Source organism: Trichechus manatus, unplaced genomic scaffold, assembly GCF_000243295.1.
Source record: "Trichechus manatus latirostris isolate Lorelei unplaced genomic scaffold, TriManLat1.0 scaffold00065, whole genome shotgun sequence".
In the NCBI taxonomy this organism is placed as follows: Eukaryota; Metazoa; Chordata; class Mammalia; order Sirenia; family Trichechidae; genus Trichechus; species Trichechus manatus.
The window spans coordinates 5124514-5138035 of NW_004444001.1; the positions used below are offsets into that span (position 1 = coordinate 5124514).

Here is a 13522-nt window from a genome sequence, read left to right on the forward strand (position 1 = left end):
TAAACTGGCTCAAGTCTGGGAATTGATTGAGGGGCCATGACTATTCTGGTGATTCAAGTTAGGCTGCCATTCACTTGACCTAGAATGCTTCCACTTGTACAGATTAAGAAAATATTTAGTAGATTTCCCATCTATTTCACTCCTAGGACACCATGACTAAGTAGTCAACACCGTAAGTCCATATGAGTCAGACTATTCTGATTACTACTTTGACTCCCTTGTTCATTACAATAATCACACCCACTTTGTCAACTGAGTGCTGCCACCCGGCCCCTAGCACCATGGGGTCCAATCACCGCCACTGTAGTTAACCCATTGCCATCGAGTCGATTCTGACTCATAGTGACCCTACAGGACAGAGAAGAACTGCCCCATAGGGTTTCCAAGGAGCGGCTAGTGGATTCAAACTGCCGACCTTTTGGTTAGCAGCCAAACACTTAACTACTGTGCCACCAGGGCTCCCCATTGTAGTTAGGTATCTTAATTAGGTTAGGGCAGTTCCCACTGTCAAATCTGATTTACATAAAATAGCAATCACAGCGGTCTTCAAGGATGTTGGGGTTCCCTTCATAAATGTGTTCCTCATTCATGTTGTAAAAGGTATGTCCTCTGGGCACTCCATGTGTGGGTCTCTGGGTCTAACCTGATAAATCCACTCTAACACGCCAATTTCCCTAAGCCTTTGGATACTTTCTTCTACAGTATACCAAGGCAGGTCTGGTACTTCTTTAGCACAGGCCACCGCGTAATCCATGCTTCAGGGACCCAACCAAATAAACTATTAGATCCTTTCCTAACCTCTCGAGCTGAAACATTAAATGAAGAATCTGTGCTTAGTGGATGCATATCAGTAAACTCAGACTGATCCATCTTTAAGTTTCCTTGTACCATTATCCCACACCCTTAATATCCATTCCCGCACATATTCCCCAGGTTTCTGTTTGTACACATTAGAAAAGTCAAGCAGTTCTTTTGGACTGTAGCGTACCTCCTCCTGGGTCACATTTTGTACTTCACCTTTTGAGGCTTGCTGGGACTGTCTAGTTATAGGTCTAGAAGCCAAAATGGGTGGTGGGGATGTGTTTTGAGAACATTCAGCATTGTCTTATAAGGCATCTGCCTCAGGCGATGCCCCAGGCAATGACTCAGACAAAGGCTGTTTAGACCCAGCTGGGTTAATCTCATCAGATGGGAGTGGAGGGGCTAACCGTTTTATTGGGGAGGGTGGCTTAGCAGACAAACAGGGAGTAATCACCTCAGATGGGAGTGAGAAGGCTGGTTCTGTTGGCAGAAATGATTCAATGGAATTTAGGGGCACAGTGTCCCTAGCTTCCTGATTATCTGTCCATATGTCCACATCCCAAGTTTCAGGATCCCATTTCTTCCCAATCAATGCCCTCACTTTAACTTTAGACACCACTGGAGGTTGGGAATTCAGGTGGCACTGTAATTCAGCCACTCTTATGGTAAGACTCCAGGTTTGTTTTCAGCATCATCAGCTCCGTTACTACAAGAAATAAGGCTTTCTTTCAAGGCACAAGTGGAAACTTTTAGGTTGTTTATGTGGTGCTGGAGCTTTGACTCTGAAGCCCTGAGCTCATCTCTTTCTTTCACCACTTTGTCTAGCAAAAGTAGGACCAACCAACCAGCTTCCTTATACCTCTCATTACGACAAAAGTGTAGAAAGGTATCAAGCATGTGATCACCAAGAGCCTCATCTCTCACCAATACCTGATCTACTGGTGGTGATTTTGTGTATTTCTATTGCCACCTCATGCCATGGATTAGCAGTGTCCTCTTTACTACTAGAAGCAGAGTCATCAACATCTTTAAGAAAACCAGACGTGAGAACCAATTCAGAAAACTCATCCTTACAATTTTGTTTCTCTAGAACCACTCCTGGTACCAAATATCTTAGGCCTCATTCTCTAGAGATGCAAAACCAGTGAAGTGGGTGTATATATAAAGAGAGATTGATTTATCTGAAGGAAATGGTTCATGCACATCCCAAATCCGTGGGTCAGACATCAGGCTGGAGGCTTCTCCTGATTCACATAGCTGTGGGGGCTGACAAACCCAGGATTGGCAGGTCAGACAGCAAGCCACTGACTCACAGGCTGTGGAGGCTGAGGAACCTAAGATCGGAAGGCAATACAGCAGGCTGCTGGCTCAAGTCTCAAGAACTGGAGGTCAGATGATGATGAGCCAGATGCAGGATCCAGAGCAAGCGAGCTTTGCCAGAACATCCAACTACATATTGGATGCAGGCCACACCCTCAAGGAAACTCCCCTTACAACTGATTCACTGATCGCATCAGATCACATCATGGAGGTTACATCATTACATAACTGCCAAATTACATCATTATGTAACTTCCAAACCAATGAGAATCATGGCCCAGCCAGGCTGACACACAACTCTAACCACCACACCCAGGGTAGGAGGCCACATATGGCTTTATTAAAAAAGATGTTTTTTTTCTTGAAGCATCCTATGCACATGAGATATGTCTGTATTAGCTCCCGAGTGTTTAGAATTGGGGAGTTAAGATCCTGGCCATCTCCTTGTTGAAAAGGCGAGTAACATTATTAATTTGCTGGCTCAAGCTCTGCCTAGCATAGAAGTAAATAATACATCAATCAATGGTTGCTAATGATCCAGATACCCCCTCAGTAACTAGGCCTTACTATAAAGAGGAAGCAACAGCTGTAACTGTACCCAGGCTTGGGGATTCTAAAGCTGAGGAAAAGGTCTCTATTTTAACCAGGAGTTCAATTGTCAGGGCACAATTAACCTTACCAAAAAAAAATCTGTTGCCGTCAACTTGATTCTGACTCATAGTGACCCTACAGGACAGGGTAGAACAGCCCCATAGGGATTCCAAGGAGTGGCTGGTGGAGTCGAACTGCCAACCTTTTGGTTAGCAGCTGAGCTCTTAACCACTGCACCACCAGGGCCCCCAATTAACCTCAGTGATCTTGAAATCTGGAGCCCCGTCCCCTATTCTTGGTGAGACAGAATGATCATTTCTGTGACGTATAGTGAAAAGGAGCCATGGACAGGGAGGAGAAGAAACAGCAAAGGCTTAAAGGAGTAAGAGAAGATAAAGGAGAAACAGAAGAAAACAAGGAGGAGAACATCAGAATGAAATGCAGGAGCTGGGGTGCCTCATGGCAGGGGCCCCATCCCACAGGACTCCCAATGACAAGGGTGAGTGGTTACGTACTGATGGGTCACCCACCGATGAGGATCATGGGCCGGTTCTTCATCTGGGAAATACTGAACATGCCTGGGGTAAGGGAAAGATGGGGAGGGAGAGAAAGAGGGTGGGAGGATTGTTCACTGAAGTGAATGGATGGACCTAAGTGGTATGACAACCACCTGTATACGTGCAAAAATAGCCCCCACATGTATACTGCAAAGTCATCCATGACAGAGTCCAGAAAACAGTCTGTGGACACCTAAGACCTAGCTCTCCCTAAGTAGAAGGCAAGGTCTGGGATGAGAGAGAGGCAACAGCACCTCTCTTTCCCTGACCCACTAAAACAGCCCAAGAGAATTCCAGATCCCCTCTCCTGTGCAGCCTCTGCTATGCCAACTTCCCCAATAAAGGCGAACCATCATCATACCCCAAGTCCAGAGGCCCAAGAGGACAATACTGAGCTCCCACCAGCTTCCTCCTTGGCTTTCCTTTGTTCTCTCACCCTATAACTATGGCCCCCTCCCTCCTGCTAACAGTGGCCCACTTCCCATTCAGCCCAGCCTTCCCCACTCCCGCCCCGTACCTGCATGCTGCCGCTTCTTCCTGCCCACGGCAGCCCCAATGATTCTTAGCAGCTCTTCTTCGGAGGCCCCCATTCGCAGGTGATCCCGTAGAGATACCTCTGAGTTCCCAAAAAGGCAGACCTGTAGGGGACACCATGGGGGTGAGGACAATCATGTCTCCTTCATCCCTGAACCTTGGCCACCAAGCCTCTGAGCACCCACCCATAAAGCCCCCCATGGGCTAAGTGCGAATACCCAGGTCTCCCCTGGTAGGTTCATACTCAAGCCAAGGCTCCCTGGCAATTGGGGGACAGAAGGTGCGGATGGAGGAGTCAGAGAGGCTGGAAGGGCAGGAAGCAAAGCCAAACATCACAAGGCCTGTATCTGACTTGTGGTCATGTTTCATTCAGCTTGTCGGGTGTACTTTAAAAAAATAAACAATTGTCAACAGAGATAGCACATAAAAATTCAGATTTGCACCTTTTCCAGAGACATTTGATGGGATGGCCCCTTTATTGCCATGAGAGTGGCAATAGTCAGTTGAAACTGAGTCCCGGCCATCCCCTTCAGATGTGGCAGGCACATTCCATTTCACCTGTCCCCTCCTGGTCCCTCACTCATGTGCATTACCTGCCTGCCCTGGCAGTTATTTGAGTTTGGGGTACCCTGATTGGTAGTTTAACCATAGAGGGCTGGTGAAGATGGCATCTTTAGGTCATTCAAACTTAACCAAATGCTCTTTCTGTTAAGAGGTTTGATTGGATGTTACAGGACCTCAGGGATGGATGAGCCAGTCCCAGAAATCAAGATACCTACCATCCTTCCAGGAGCCCTGGTGGTGCAGTTGTTAAAGTGCTCAGCTGCTAACCAAAGGGTCGGCAGTCAAACCCACCAGCCACTCCACAGGAGAAATATGTGGCAGTCTGCTTCAGTAAGAATTTACACCCTTAGAAACCCTGTTGGGCAGTTCTCCTCTGTCCTATAGGGTCACTATGAGTCAGAATCGACTCAACAGCAGTGGGTTTTGGTTTGGTTTATCATCCTTCCACAAAATCTTACAAAGCATATATTATGTGCCAGTTCTGTATAAGGCATTGTGGATACAGAGACAGAAGAATGTTTGAGAGGCCCTTGAGGGCAGAACCCACCAGGGAAGACAAGATACTAATGAAATCTAAGACAGAAGGTATAACTAGTGCACTATATGGCTATTCTCTACCCCTCACTCCCCCCGCCAGACCCCAGATTCCATTCTCTGATCTTCTTTGCAACCAGGAGGCTACCCTCTGTGGCCTATACCTTGTGGGCTCCCTTCCAGCTGGCTTCTGCCTAGGTTTGGCCAATGGGAGATCAGAGGGTGAGAAGAAAGGAAGGTTGTGGTATTTCTTCCTTGCTTCTTCCCTGACTGGCATCTCTGCTCCAGAACTATAGCTCCAGCCAGGTGGCCTCTCCTCCAAGGCTCCAGCTCTCACTGGGCTCCACTGACACAACTTCCTCCCCTTGCCCCTTCCAGCAAAGAAGTAACAGCTTTTTGCTATTGCTTGTCCCTAGTGTCTCAACATCCCTTAGTGATTACTTTAACCTTGCACTATAGTCTCTTCATTATATTCTCTTTGGAATCCCAACTTCCTTTTCCTGTTGGGACCCTCATTGATATAGATACTACCTATAGTCCAAGTCAATTCTACATCTGCAGCCCAGAAAAAAATCCCCTACCTTTTCAATAACCTGCCGGATGGTTCTATTTGGATGTCCAACTTGATGCATTTAAACCCAACCCACCATCACCATACTTATTAGCTCTGAGGTAAGTAAGAATGGATGCTGGTTTCAGAGCTGAGCCTCTGGCCTGGTGGGAGGGGCCAACTGGGCAAAGTACCCTCCAGATGGGTCACCCCTTACCCCTCCCCTCTGGTAGCTACAATCAATTGGAAGCTACTTGAGGGACCCAAGGAAGGAAGGAGTCAGGGTGAGACCTCCAGAGGGGCCATGAGTTTACCCTTACCTGCTACTCCCACAGTCCCCCCAAGTCTGACACTATTTCACCAACTACCCCTTGGGCCCAGCTAGTATCCCCTCCAATCAGGAGCATAGGTGGGAGGAGATATTCATAACAAGGGTAGCAAGGGGGCCTTGTGGAGGAAAGGACATTGTGGGGACAGGGGACACTCACCTTGAGATTCCCATCAGCTGTGATTCGCAGCCTGTTGCAGGTCCCACAGAAATGCTCAGACATGGACGTGATGAAGCTGATCTGGCCTCGGAAGCCAGGGATCTTAAAGGTCTGGGGGGAAAAGAGGGGAAGAAGGGCAGTGGAGGGATGGAGACAAGCTACTGAGCCCAAGCCATCACCTGCTCTCATTGGAACCCTTACTCCATACCCCTCACCCAGAGAAGCCCATTGGAAGGTAGTGCCCAAGGCCCTGCAGGCAACAGAAGACTCCAGGTACGATGACACATGAGCTCGCTGAAGCAGGCAGTGACACCTGCCTGTGCCTGGCCTACCCTTGGGGAAAACCTGTAAGGATGATGGGACCTGAGGGCAGCACGTCCAGAGGAGGCCTCATGAAAGTCCAGGATGAGCAGTACCCTCCAACACTTACTTGTCCTATGATAAGTTGTTTAACCCTGCCAAGTCTGCTTCTTTATCAATCAAACAGGGAGGTTGTTGGGATGGCACTATACTGCCTCCTGCTTAAGCTGTATCGTCCCACACCACTGTGTTCTGACTCAATTCGGCCCTCCCCTAGGGTAGAGGCATACCCTTCCTGTCTACCCTTCCTCTTCCTGTTCCCCAACCTTGGCTGTGCTGGATTCCTCCTCCGGCAGCTTCTCCAGCTCAGGCCACCGCTGCCGCACCGTGTCCAACATCTCCTTGTAGCTGACCATCTTCTTGAAGTTCCACTTGTTGCCTGTATTTGGGTTGGGGGAGGCAGGAGGAACAACTGAATCAGAGTGTAAGGGGCCTCAGAGTCTTCAAGTCCATCCTCTCACACAGCATAGGAATCAGTTCTCCAGCCTCTCCCGTGGGAGGTCAGGAGGCCCCTGACTAAAACGGGTACATCAAATCACACCCACAGTGACTCTGAGGAGCCTCCCATGCCCCATTCACAGCACAGGGGTCTTCCCAGTCCCCTCCCACCATCCCTAGAGCAATTCCTACGCACACAGCAAAGCTCCTGGGTCAGCAGCACCCACGTTCAGCCCTTCCTACCACCCTCAGCATGCACCAGTGCCATGTAGCAGTCACCTTGCCATACCCTCAGCATGGCCCTGATCAAGCTCTGCTGACAGACCCAGCCTGCCCCACCCCCATGTCACTGACCATCAAAGGGCATGTACTCTATGAAGCGTACATCCAGGGGGAGCCCCTCAGTCAAGGCCACAAAGTCCAGGAGTTCATCCTCGTTTAGGCCTCGCATCACCACACAGTTCACCTGGCCAGGGGACAACGGGACCGTGAGGGCTGGCCCACTTCCATTCTTCTATGTGAATGACCCGTGGGGGTCTGGCACATGCCTAGGTGCTCCAGTGGGGGGCCCATTCCTTGTCTCCCCCTACCTCTTCTTTAGCTGGGGAATTCCATGGGGTTACTGATTTTTCTCCCCTCCCTCGTGGGGGGCCAGGACTAGATGTGACTGGCAAGGAAGTGGTAGTAGTGGAGGTACAGTTGTGCTGCCTGGCCAGGTTTGGGAGCTGTCAAAGAGGCCAAAAGCTGGGGGTGGAAGGGCAAACTTGGGGTGGGGTGGCAGAAAGTCAGAGTGAGCAGCAGTGGCATGTACTCACCTTCACAGGGTTGTAGCCCAGCTCAATGGCCTTATGGATGCCCTCCATGACCTTGTGGAAGCCTGCAGTGGGGAAGAGAGAAGGAAGGTCCATGAACCTCCTCCTACTCCTCCCCCCTCCACTCCCCCACTACAGGGAAGCACCCAAAGCTATGAGGGGCCTTAGAGACCACTTAGCCTGGGAGTCGGCAAACGTTTTCTGTAAAACGCCAGAGAGTAAATATTTTAGGCCAAGAGGAAAAATATATGTAGGTATATGCATAAAGTTCTTATTGACAAAATTCAAAATACAATAATTAAGTACATTTTCTGTAATACGGGTCTATAAAAGAGAAAATAAAATTTGGGGGAGGAGAATAAATTCTACTTAACTAGAGTTCAAAGTTAATGTTCCCTGTCATCAAATTGGTTGTAAATATTCATTTGTAAAATCCATTCTCGGCTCACAGCCTACACAAAAACGGAAGTTGGTCCACCTAGATTATTAGCATCTAATCCCAAAAAGCCTCCAAGGGTGTGGCTACAGAGATGAGGGACCTTTAGCAGGGGTGAAGGGTGAAGAACAAATGCCTAGGCTTCATCTACAACCCGGAGACCAAGAGGGAGAGACCAGGCCCCTGGCCTGGCACCTCTCATATGCTCCCTCCACCACCAGCCACATCTGATCACCTCTCCTGCGGACGATAAACTCAAACTTGGCTGGCACCAGGGTGTCCAGACTGATGTTGATGGCATTGAGACCAGCCTTCTGAAGCTGGGGCAGCAGCCGGGCGAGGCTGATACCATTGGTGGTGATGCCGATGGTCCTCAGCCCTTCCAGTTGGTGGAGCTTGGCTGTAAGGAGAAGAGGAGGAGGTGTTAGACTGCTTGTTCTTGGTGAGGCTGGGAGGAGGGCTGGAAGGTGAAACTCTTAGTCCAAACAGGATGAGTGGCCAAGAAGCTCTCTGCAGACTTCTATTAACCAGGCTTGTCTTAATAAGAAACATAACAACAATGGCAAAAATAATGAAAACATTAAACCCTGAGTGTTCTGTGTTAAATGATCAGCTGAGGGCTTTGCATACGTTAGCTCACTGAAGTCTTACAAAAATAATTATCCTGATTTAATAAGTAAGGAAAGGGTGACTCAGAGAGATTAAGAAAACTGCTCAAAGTTACATAGCTAGCAAGAAGAACAGTAATAGACCCTGGGTGGTGCAAACAGTAAACACACTCAGCTACTAACTGAAAGGTTAGAGGTTCAAATCCACCCAGAGGCTCCTCAGAAGAAAGATTTGGCAATCTAATTCCAAAAAATCAGCCATTAAAAACTCTATAGAAGAGTCAGAAAGGGCCACATAAACCAGAGACTTCATCAGCCTGAGACCAGAAGAACTAGATGGTGCCTGGCTACCACCAATGACCGCCCTGACAGGGAACACAACAGAGTCCCTAATGGAGCAGGAGAAAAGTGGGGTGCAGAATTCAAATTCTAGTAAAAAGACCAGACTTAATTGTCTGACTAAGACTGGAGGGACTCTGGAAGACATGGCCCCGGACTCTCTGTTAGCCCAAAAGTAAAACCATTCCCAAGGCCAACTCTTCAGACAAAGATTAGACTGGACTATGGAACATAAAATGATACTCATGAAGAGTGTGCTTCTTAGCTCAAGTACATACATGAGACTAAATGGGCAGCTCCTGTCCAAAGTCGAGAAGAGAAGGCAGAGAGGGTCAGGAGTTGGTTGAATGGACACGGGAAACCTGGGGTGGAAAGGAGGAGTGTGCTGTCACAGTATAGGGAGAGCAACAACTAGGGTCACATAGCAATGTGTGTATAAATTTTTGTAGGAGAGACCAACTTGAATTGTAAACTTCCTTAAAGTACAACAATAATAAAAAAAAAAAAAAACATATCGAACACCCTTCTTCTCTGACATACATGGGGTCACCATGAGTTGGAATCAATTTAACGGCAACTAGTTAGCCCCCAACATGGCACTTCTGACAAACTACTTAAATGTCTCTTTGTGAAGAATTGGCTCAGCTCTGCATGAGAGCAGAAACAAGGGGGGAAGTGCCCAAACAAAGCTGAATTGAGGAAAAAGCATCAGATTACAAAATTAATATCCAGTTTAGGTAGGGTGTGTAGGGGTGTGTAGAAATGTACACGTTCATGTTGTAAGACTAAAATTACACAACCTTTCTGGAGGGAAATTATGTATATAAGGGCTTGGAACTTTATAAAGCCTTTGTCCTGAAAAGGCTTTCACTTCTAAGAAATTAATCCAGGGAAGTAATCACAGATGTGAACAATATTTATCTATAAGGATGTTTCTCATAGAACAATCCATAATAAAGGGAAGTGGGGAATAATTCAAATAGCCAACAGTAGAAAACTGGTTAAATTATGTTTTCTCTGGATGATGCAATTATTATGCAGGCAAAAATGACTCTGTAAAACAATATATTAGGGTGCAGAGAAAGGCACAGGCTATATGAAGTAGAGAGAGCAGGTCGTAAAATGGTAAAAACTAGATGCAGAGACAAACCAAAATGTTGACAATGGTAACAAATAGGCGGTACCAATGTTCTTTTTGCTTATCTGAAATAAACTTTCTTTTTTACTTTTGTAATAAGAAAATCAAAGTTTAAAAATAAAAAGTTGTTATTTTTAAAAGAAAGGAAAGAGCTTCACTGTGGTTCTGTCAACATGGAAAATTAGTAGTGGTTGCTGGCTGCCTCTGCCAAATCAGCCCTGGAGAAACTACAGAGGGAAATGCAGAATCCAAGAACTTGAAAAAAAATCTTGAGGAACTCATAGGAAGACGGATGGTTGTTTTAAACTGGTATGAGGGAGGTGACAGTAGTCTGGGGCTGAAGGCCACTGGCAGAGAATGTGAGCAGATGAAGGAAAGCAAGGTAGTTTAAGCTCTGTTCTTGCCCACATCCACTAATGCCTCAGAACAATCATTGTTTGTGCCTTTACTGAAGAAATTGGTGGCAACAGCCCAGAGAACTTGGCCCAGAGAACTCGTTTAGGAATCCACTGGAGGTAAAATCATGGAAGCTGCCGAAGTTCTACTGGAAGACGAAGTGAAGACAGCAGATAAGGACTGACCAGCCTCAGGTATTCTCTCCTTCTTCCTCCCTCTCCAATGCCCCAAGACTGGTGGATTAAAATCAAGGGTAACTATAGCCTTCCAACTCTGCTTCTCCCTGAGGGTTTGAAGGTGAAGACCTGCAGGATTTCCAAGTTACACAACTCTAGGGGGAGCCACTCTCATCATAATCTAAGTGAGTAATATCTCCTGGAGTTTTGCAATACACAACCTGTGTGGTCTCACATGGCAATGCTGGTTGTTTGCTGGGCAGATAACAGACATGAGTGAGTAACTGTGATATTCTGGGGCCTGAGGCTTTCCTGTCCTTGGGCTCCATGGGCCTATCAAAGACTAGGATCTGACCTTAAACCTTTTCCTAGTAAGCAATGCTAGACAGAATAGCTGATGCCCCCAAGAAGTAAAACAAACAAACAAACAAACAAAAACCTGTAAAATATATACCAATGGAAGAAAAAGTATTAAAACAGACAGACTAAGAATGTAAGATAAACATAATAAATGCAGTTAACAGAAAACAATATGAGACAAATTTTTTTTTTTAATTGTAAAAGGACAATGGAAAATATTAGGGGAAAACATCACTGTGAAATAAAGAACACAAGAAATAAAATAAATGGCAAGATGGACAAAGAAGGAGAAATTGGCGAGTAGGAACATCAGATTCAGGAGCACACCCAGGAGGAAGAGGATGAGGATAAAAAATAAAAATATAAAATTAGGAAACATGGAGGCTACGAGTAGAAGTGGTAACATCCAGATAACAGTGGTCCCAGGGAGGGAAAAAAACCGAAATGGAGGGAAGGAAATATTAAAAGAAATAATAGAGAAAATTTTCCCCAAATTTAAGATAAATGGCTTAAGAGCAACTTCACTGAATGTCAATAGGACAGATGAGGAAAAGTCTATTCTAAATATACTACAGCAAAATTTAAGAAAATCGGATATAAAGAGAACACTTGAAGTTTCCAGAGAAAAAGAGTATATCATTATTATATTAATGAGTCAAAGGTGACCCCAAGTTATTTATTTCTTCATGCAAGCTGAGGCCCATTAGCCCAAAACAGCCTGCTGGCACCAAACTCAAATTTGTACACACCCAATTATTTAAAAAATGGCCCAAATAAATATATTTTTAGCCAATTAGAGCCTGCTTGTTTTACATACTCCAAGAAATTGTACCAAACATCTGGTAGCCATGGATAATGTAAAATTCTGTAGTTATAAGGATACTAAGGTGCTGTTGCCTCTGGAGTTCTCTGATCCAGAGACTCTCCACCTTGCTGCAGGATATCAACTAGGAACCTGTAAGCTTGCTCCCTCCTTTCTCCTCCTCCCTGAGGGTTTTTCATGACCTCTTCCCCTTCTGGTGCCTCTGGCAAAGCCCCTGCTGAGGGGGAGGGGAACCTACAAGTGGCTGTCACTGCATCAGCCCCAATAAATAGCTATCTCAAGGTCACATCTTTTTCCTTGATTAGCTCAAATTTGTGTACAAAGGAGCAAGAACCACAATGACATCAGACTTTTCTCAATAGCAATACTGGTTGTAAGATGACAGTGGGGCAACATTCTTAACATATTGAAACAAGGAATCCTGAACCTAAAATTTTATATGCATTTAAATAACATTATAAAATCACTATTGTAGCAAAACATTATAAAAATATAAAACATTATAAAAACTACTCTCAGGCATCCCATGTTTACTCAGACTTGCCATAAAAAGGCCTACACTGAAAAACTTTTAGTGGAAATACACAAATAAGAAGAGAAACAAATTCAGGAATTGATGCAAAAGTTATGGGAATTAAGGGTAATCAAACATCTTGGTGAAGTTTGCTGTTGTCTTAAAAGGCAGGGAGTGTGCTTACAAGAGACACAGAGGGACAGACATAATAACCTAGAAGTAAAATCTTAGAAAATATCAACAATAAGCGTGAGGGGAGGGTTGGAGAATCGAAGGGCATAAGAGTATGCTAAAGTTCTTGTCTTGCTAGGGAGATTATTTCTTAAAAGACAAAAAGAAGAAAAAACAATGACAAATTGAAAGCTATAGAAACATATCCAAATATTTCAATAATCACAATCAAGAAAACAAACTAAACTCACCAGTAAAAAGACAGAGATGATCAGATTTGATAAAAGAAACTAAAGTTAACTACATGCCATTACATGAGACATACCTAAAGTATGCCGTTGTTAGTTACCATCAAGTTGCCTCTGACTCAAGCCAACTTTATGTATAAGTACAATGGGTAACAAAAGAAATCAAAAAGGGAATAAAAAAATTCCTAGAATCAAATGAGAATGAAAACACATCATACCAAAACCTTTGGTACACAGCGAAGGCAGTGCACAGAGGTCAATTTCTAGCAATAAACGCACAAATCAAAAAAGACGACCAGGCCAAAATCAAAATGCTAGCCCTACAACCCGAACAAACAGAAACAGAACAGCAAAAGAAGCCCACAGTCACAAGAAGAAAGGAAATAATAAAGATTAGAGTAGAAATAAATGAAATAGAGAACAGAAAAACAATAGAAAGAATCAATAAGACCAAAAGTTGGTTCCTTGAAAAGATCAACAAAACTGACAAACCACTGGCCAAACTGACAAAAGAAAAACAGGGAAGGAAGTAAATAACACAAATAAGAAATGAGATAGGGGACAATATAACAGACTCAAATAACCCAAATAAGAAATGAAACGGGATAATATAACAGACTCAACTGAAATAAAAAAAGATCATAAAAGAATACTATGAAAACTTGCACTCCAACAAATTTGAGAAACAAGAGGAAATGGTCAAATTTCCAGAAACACACTATCTACCTAAACTGACACAAACTGTGATACAAAATCTGAACAGA

General features: G+C 45.0%; 1 protein-coding gene across 1 annotated transcript in view; it reads right to left on the reverse strand.

Annotated features, from left to right (window-relative positions):
* Positions 1–13522, reverse strand: part of MOCS1 (molybdenum cofactor synthesis 1) — a 39409-nt gene that overhangs the window by 6573 nt on the left and 19314 nt on the right. The window contains exons 4-10 of the mRNA XM_023734158.1: positions 8221–8385; positions 7553–7614; positions 7092–7203; positions 6566–6678; positions 5940–6050; positions 3787–3907; positions 3243–3290 (exon numbers count right to left, since the gene is read on the reverse strand). Coding sequence (XP_023589926.1) covers positions 3243–3290; positions 3787–3907; positions 5940–6050; positions 6566–6678; positions 7092–7203; positions 7553–7614; positions 8221–8385 — 732 coding nt within the window. The remainder of the gene's footprint in view (positions 1–3242; positions 3291–3786; positions 3908–5939; positions 6051–6565; positions 6679–7091; positions 7204–7552; positions 7615–8220; positions 8386–13522) is intronic.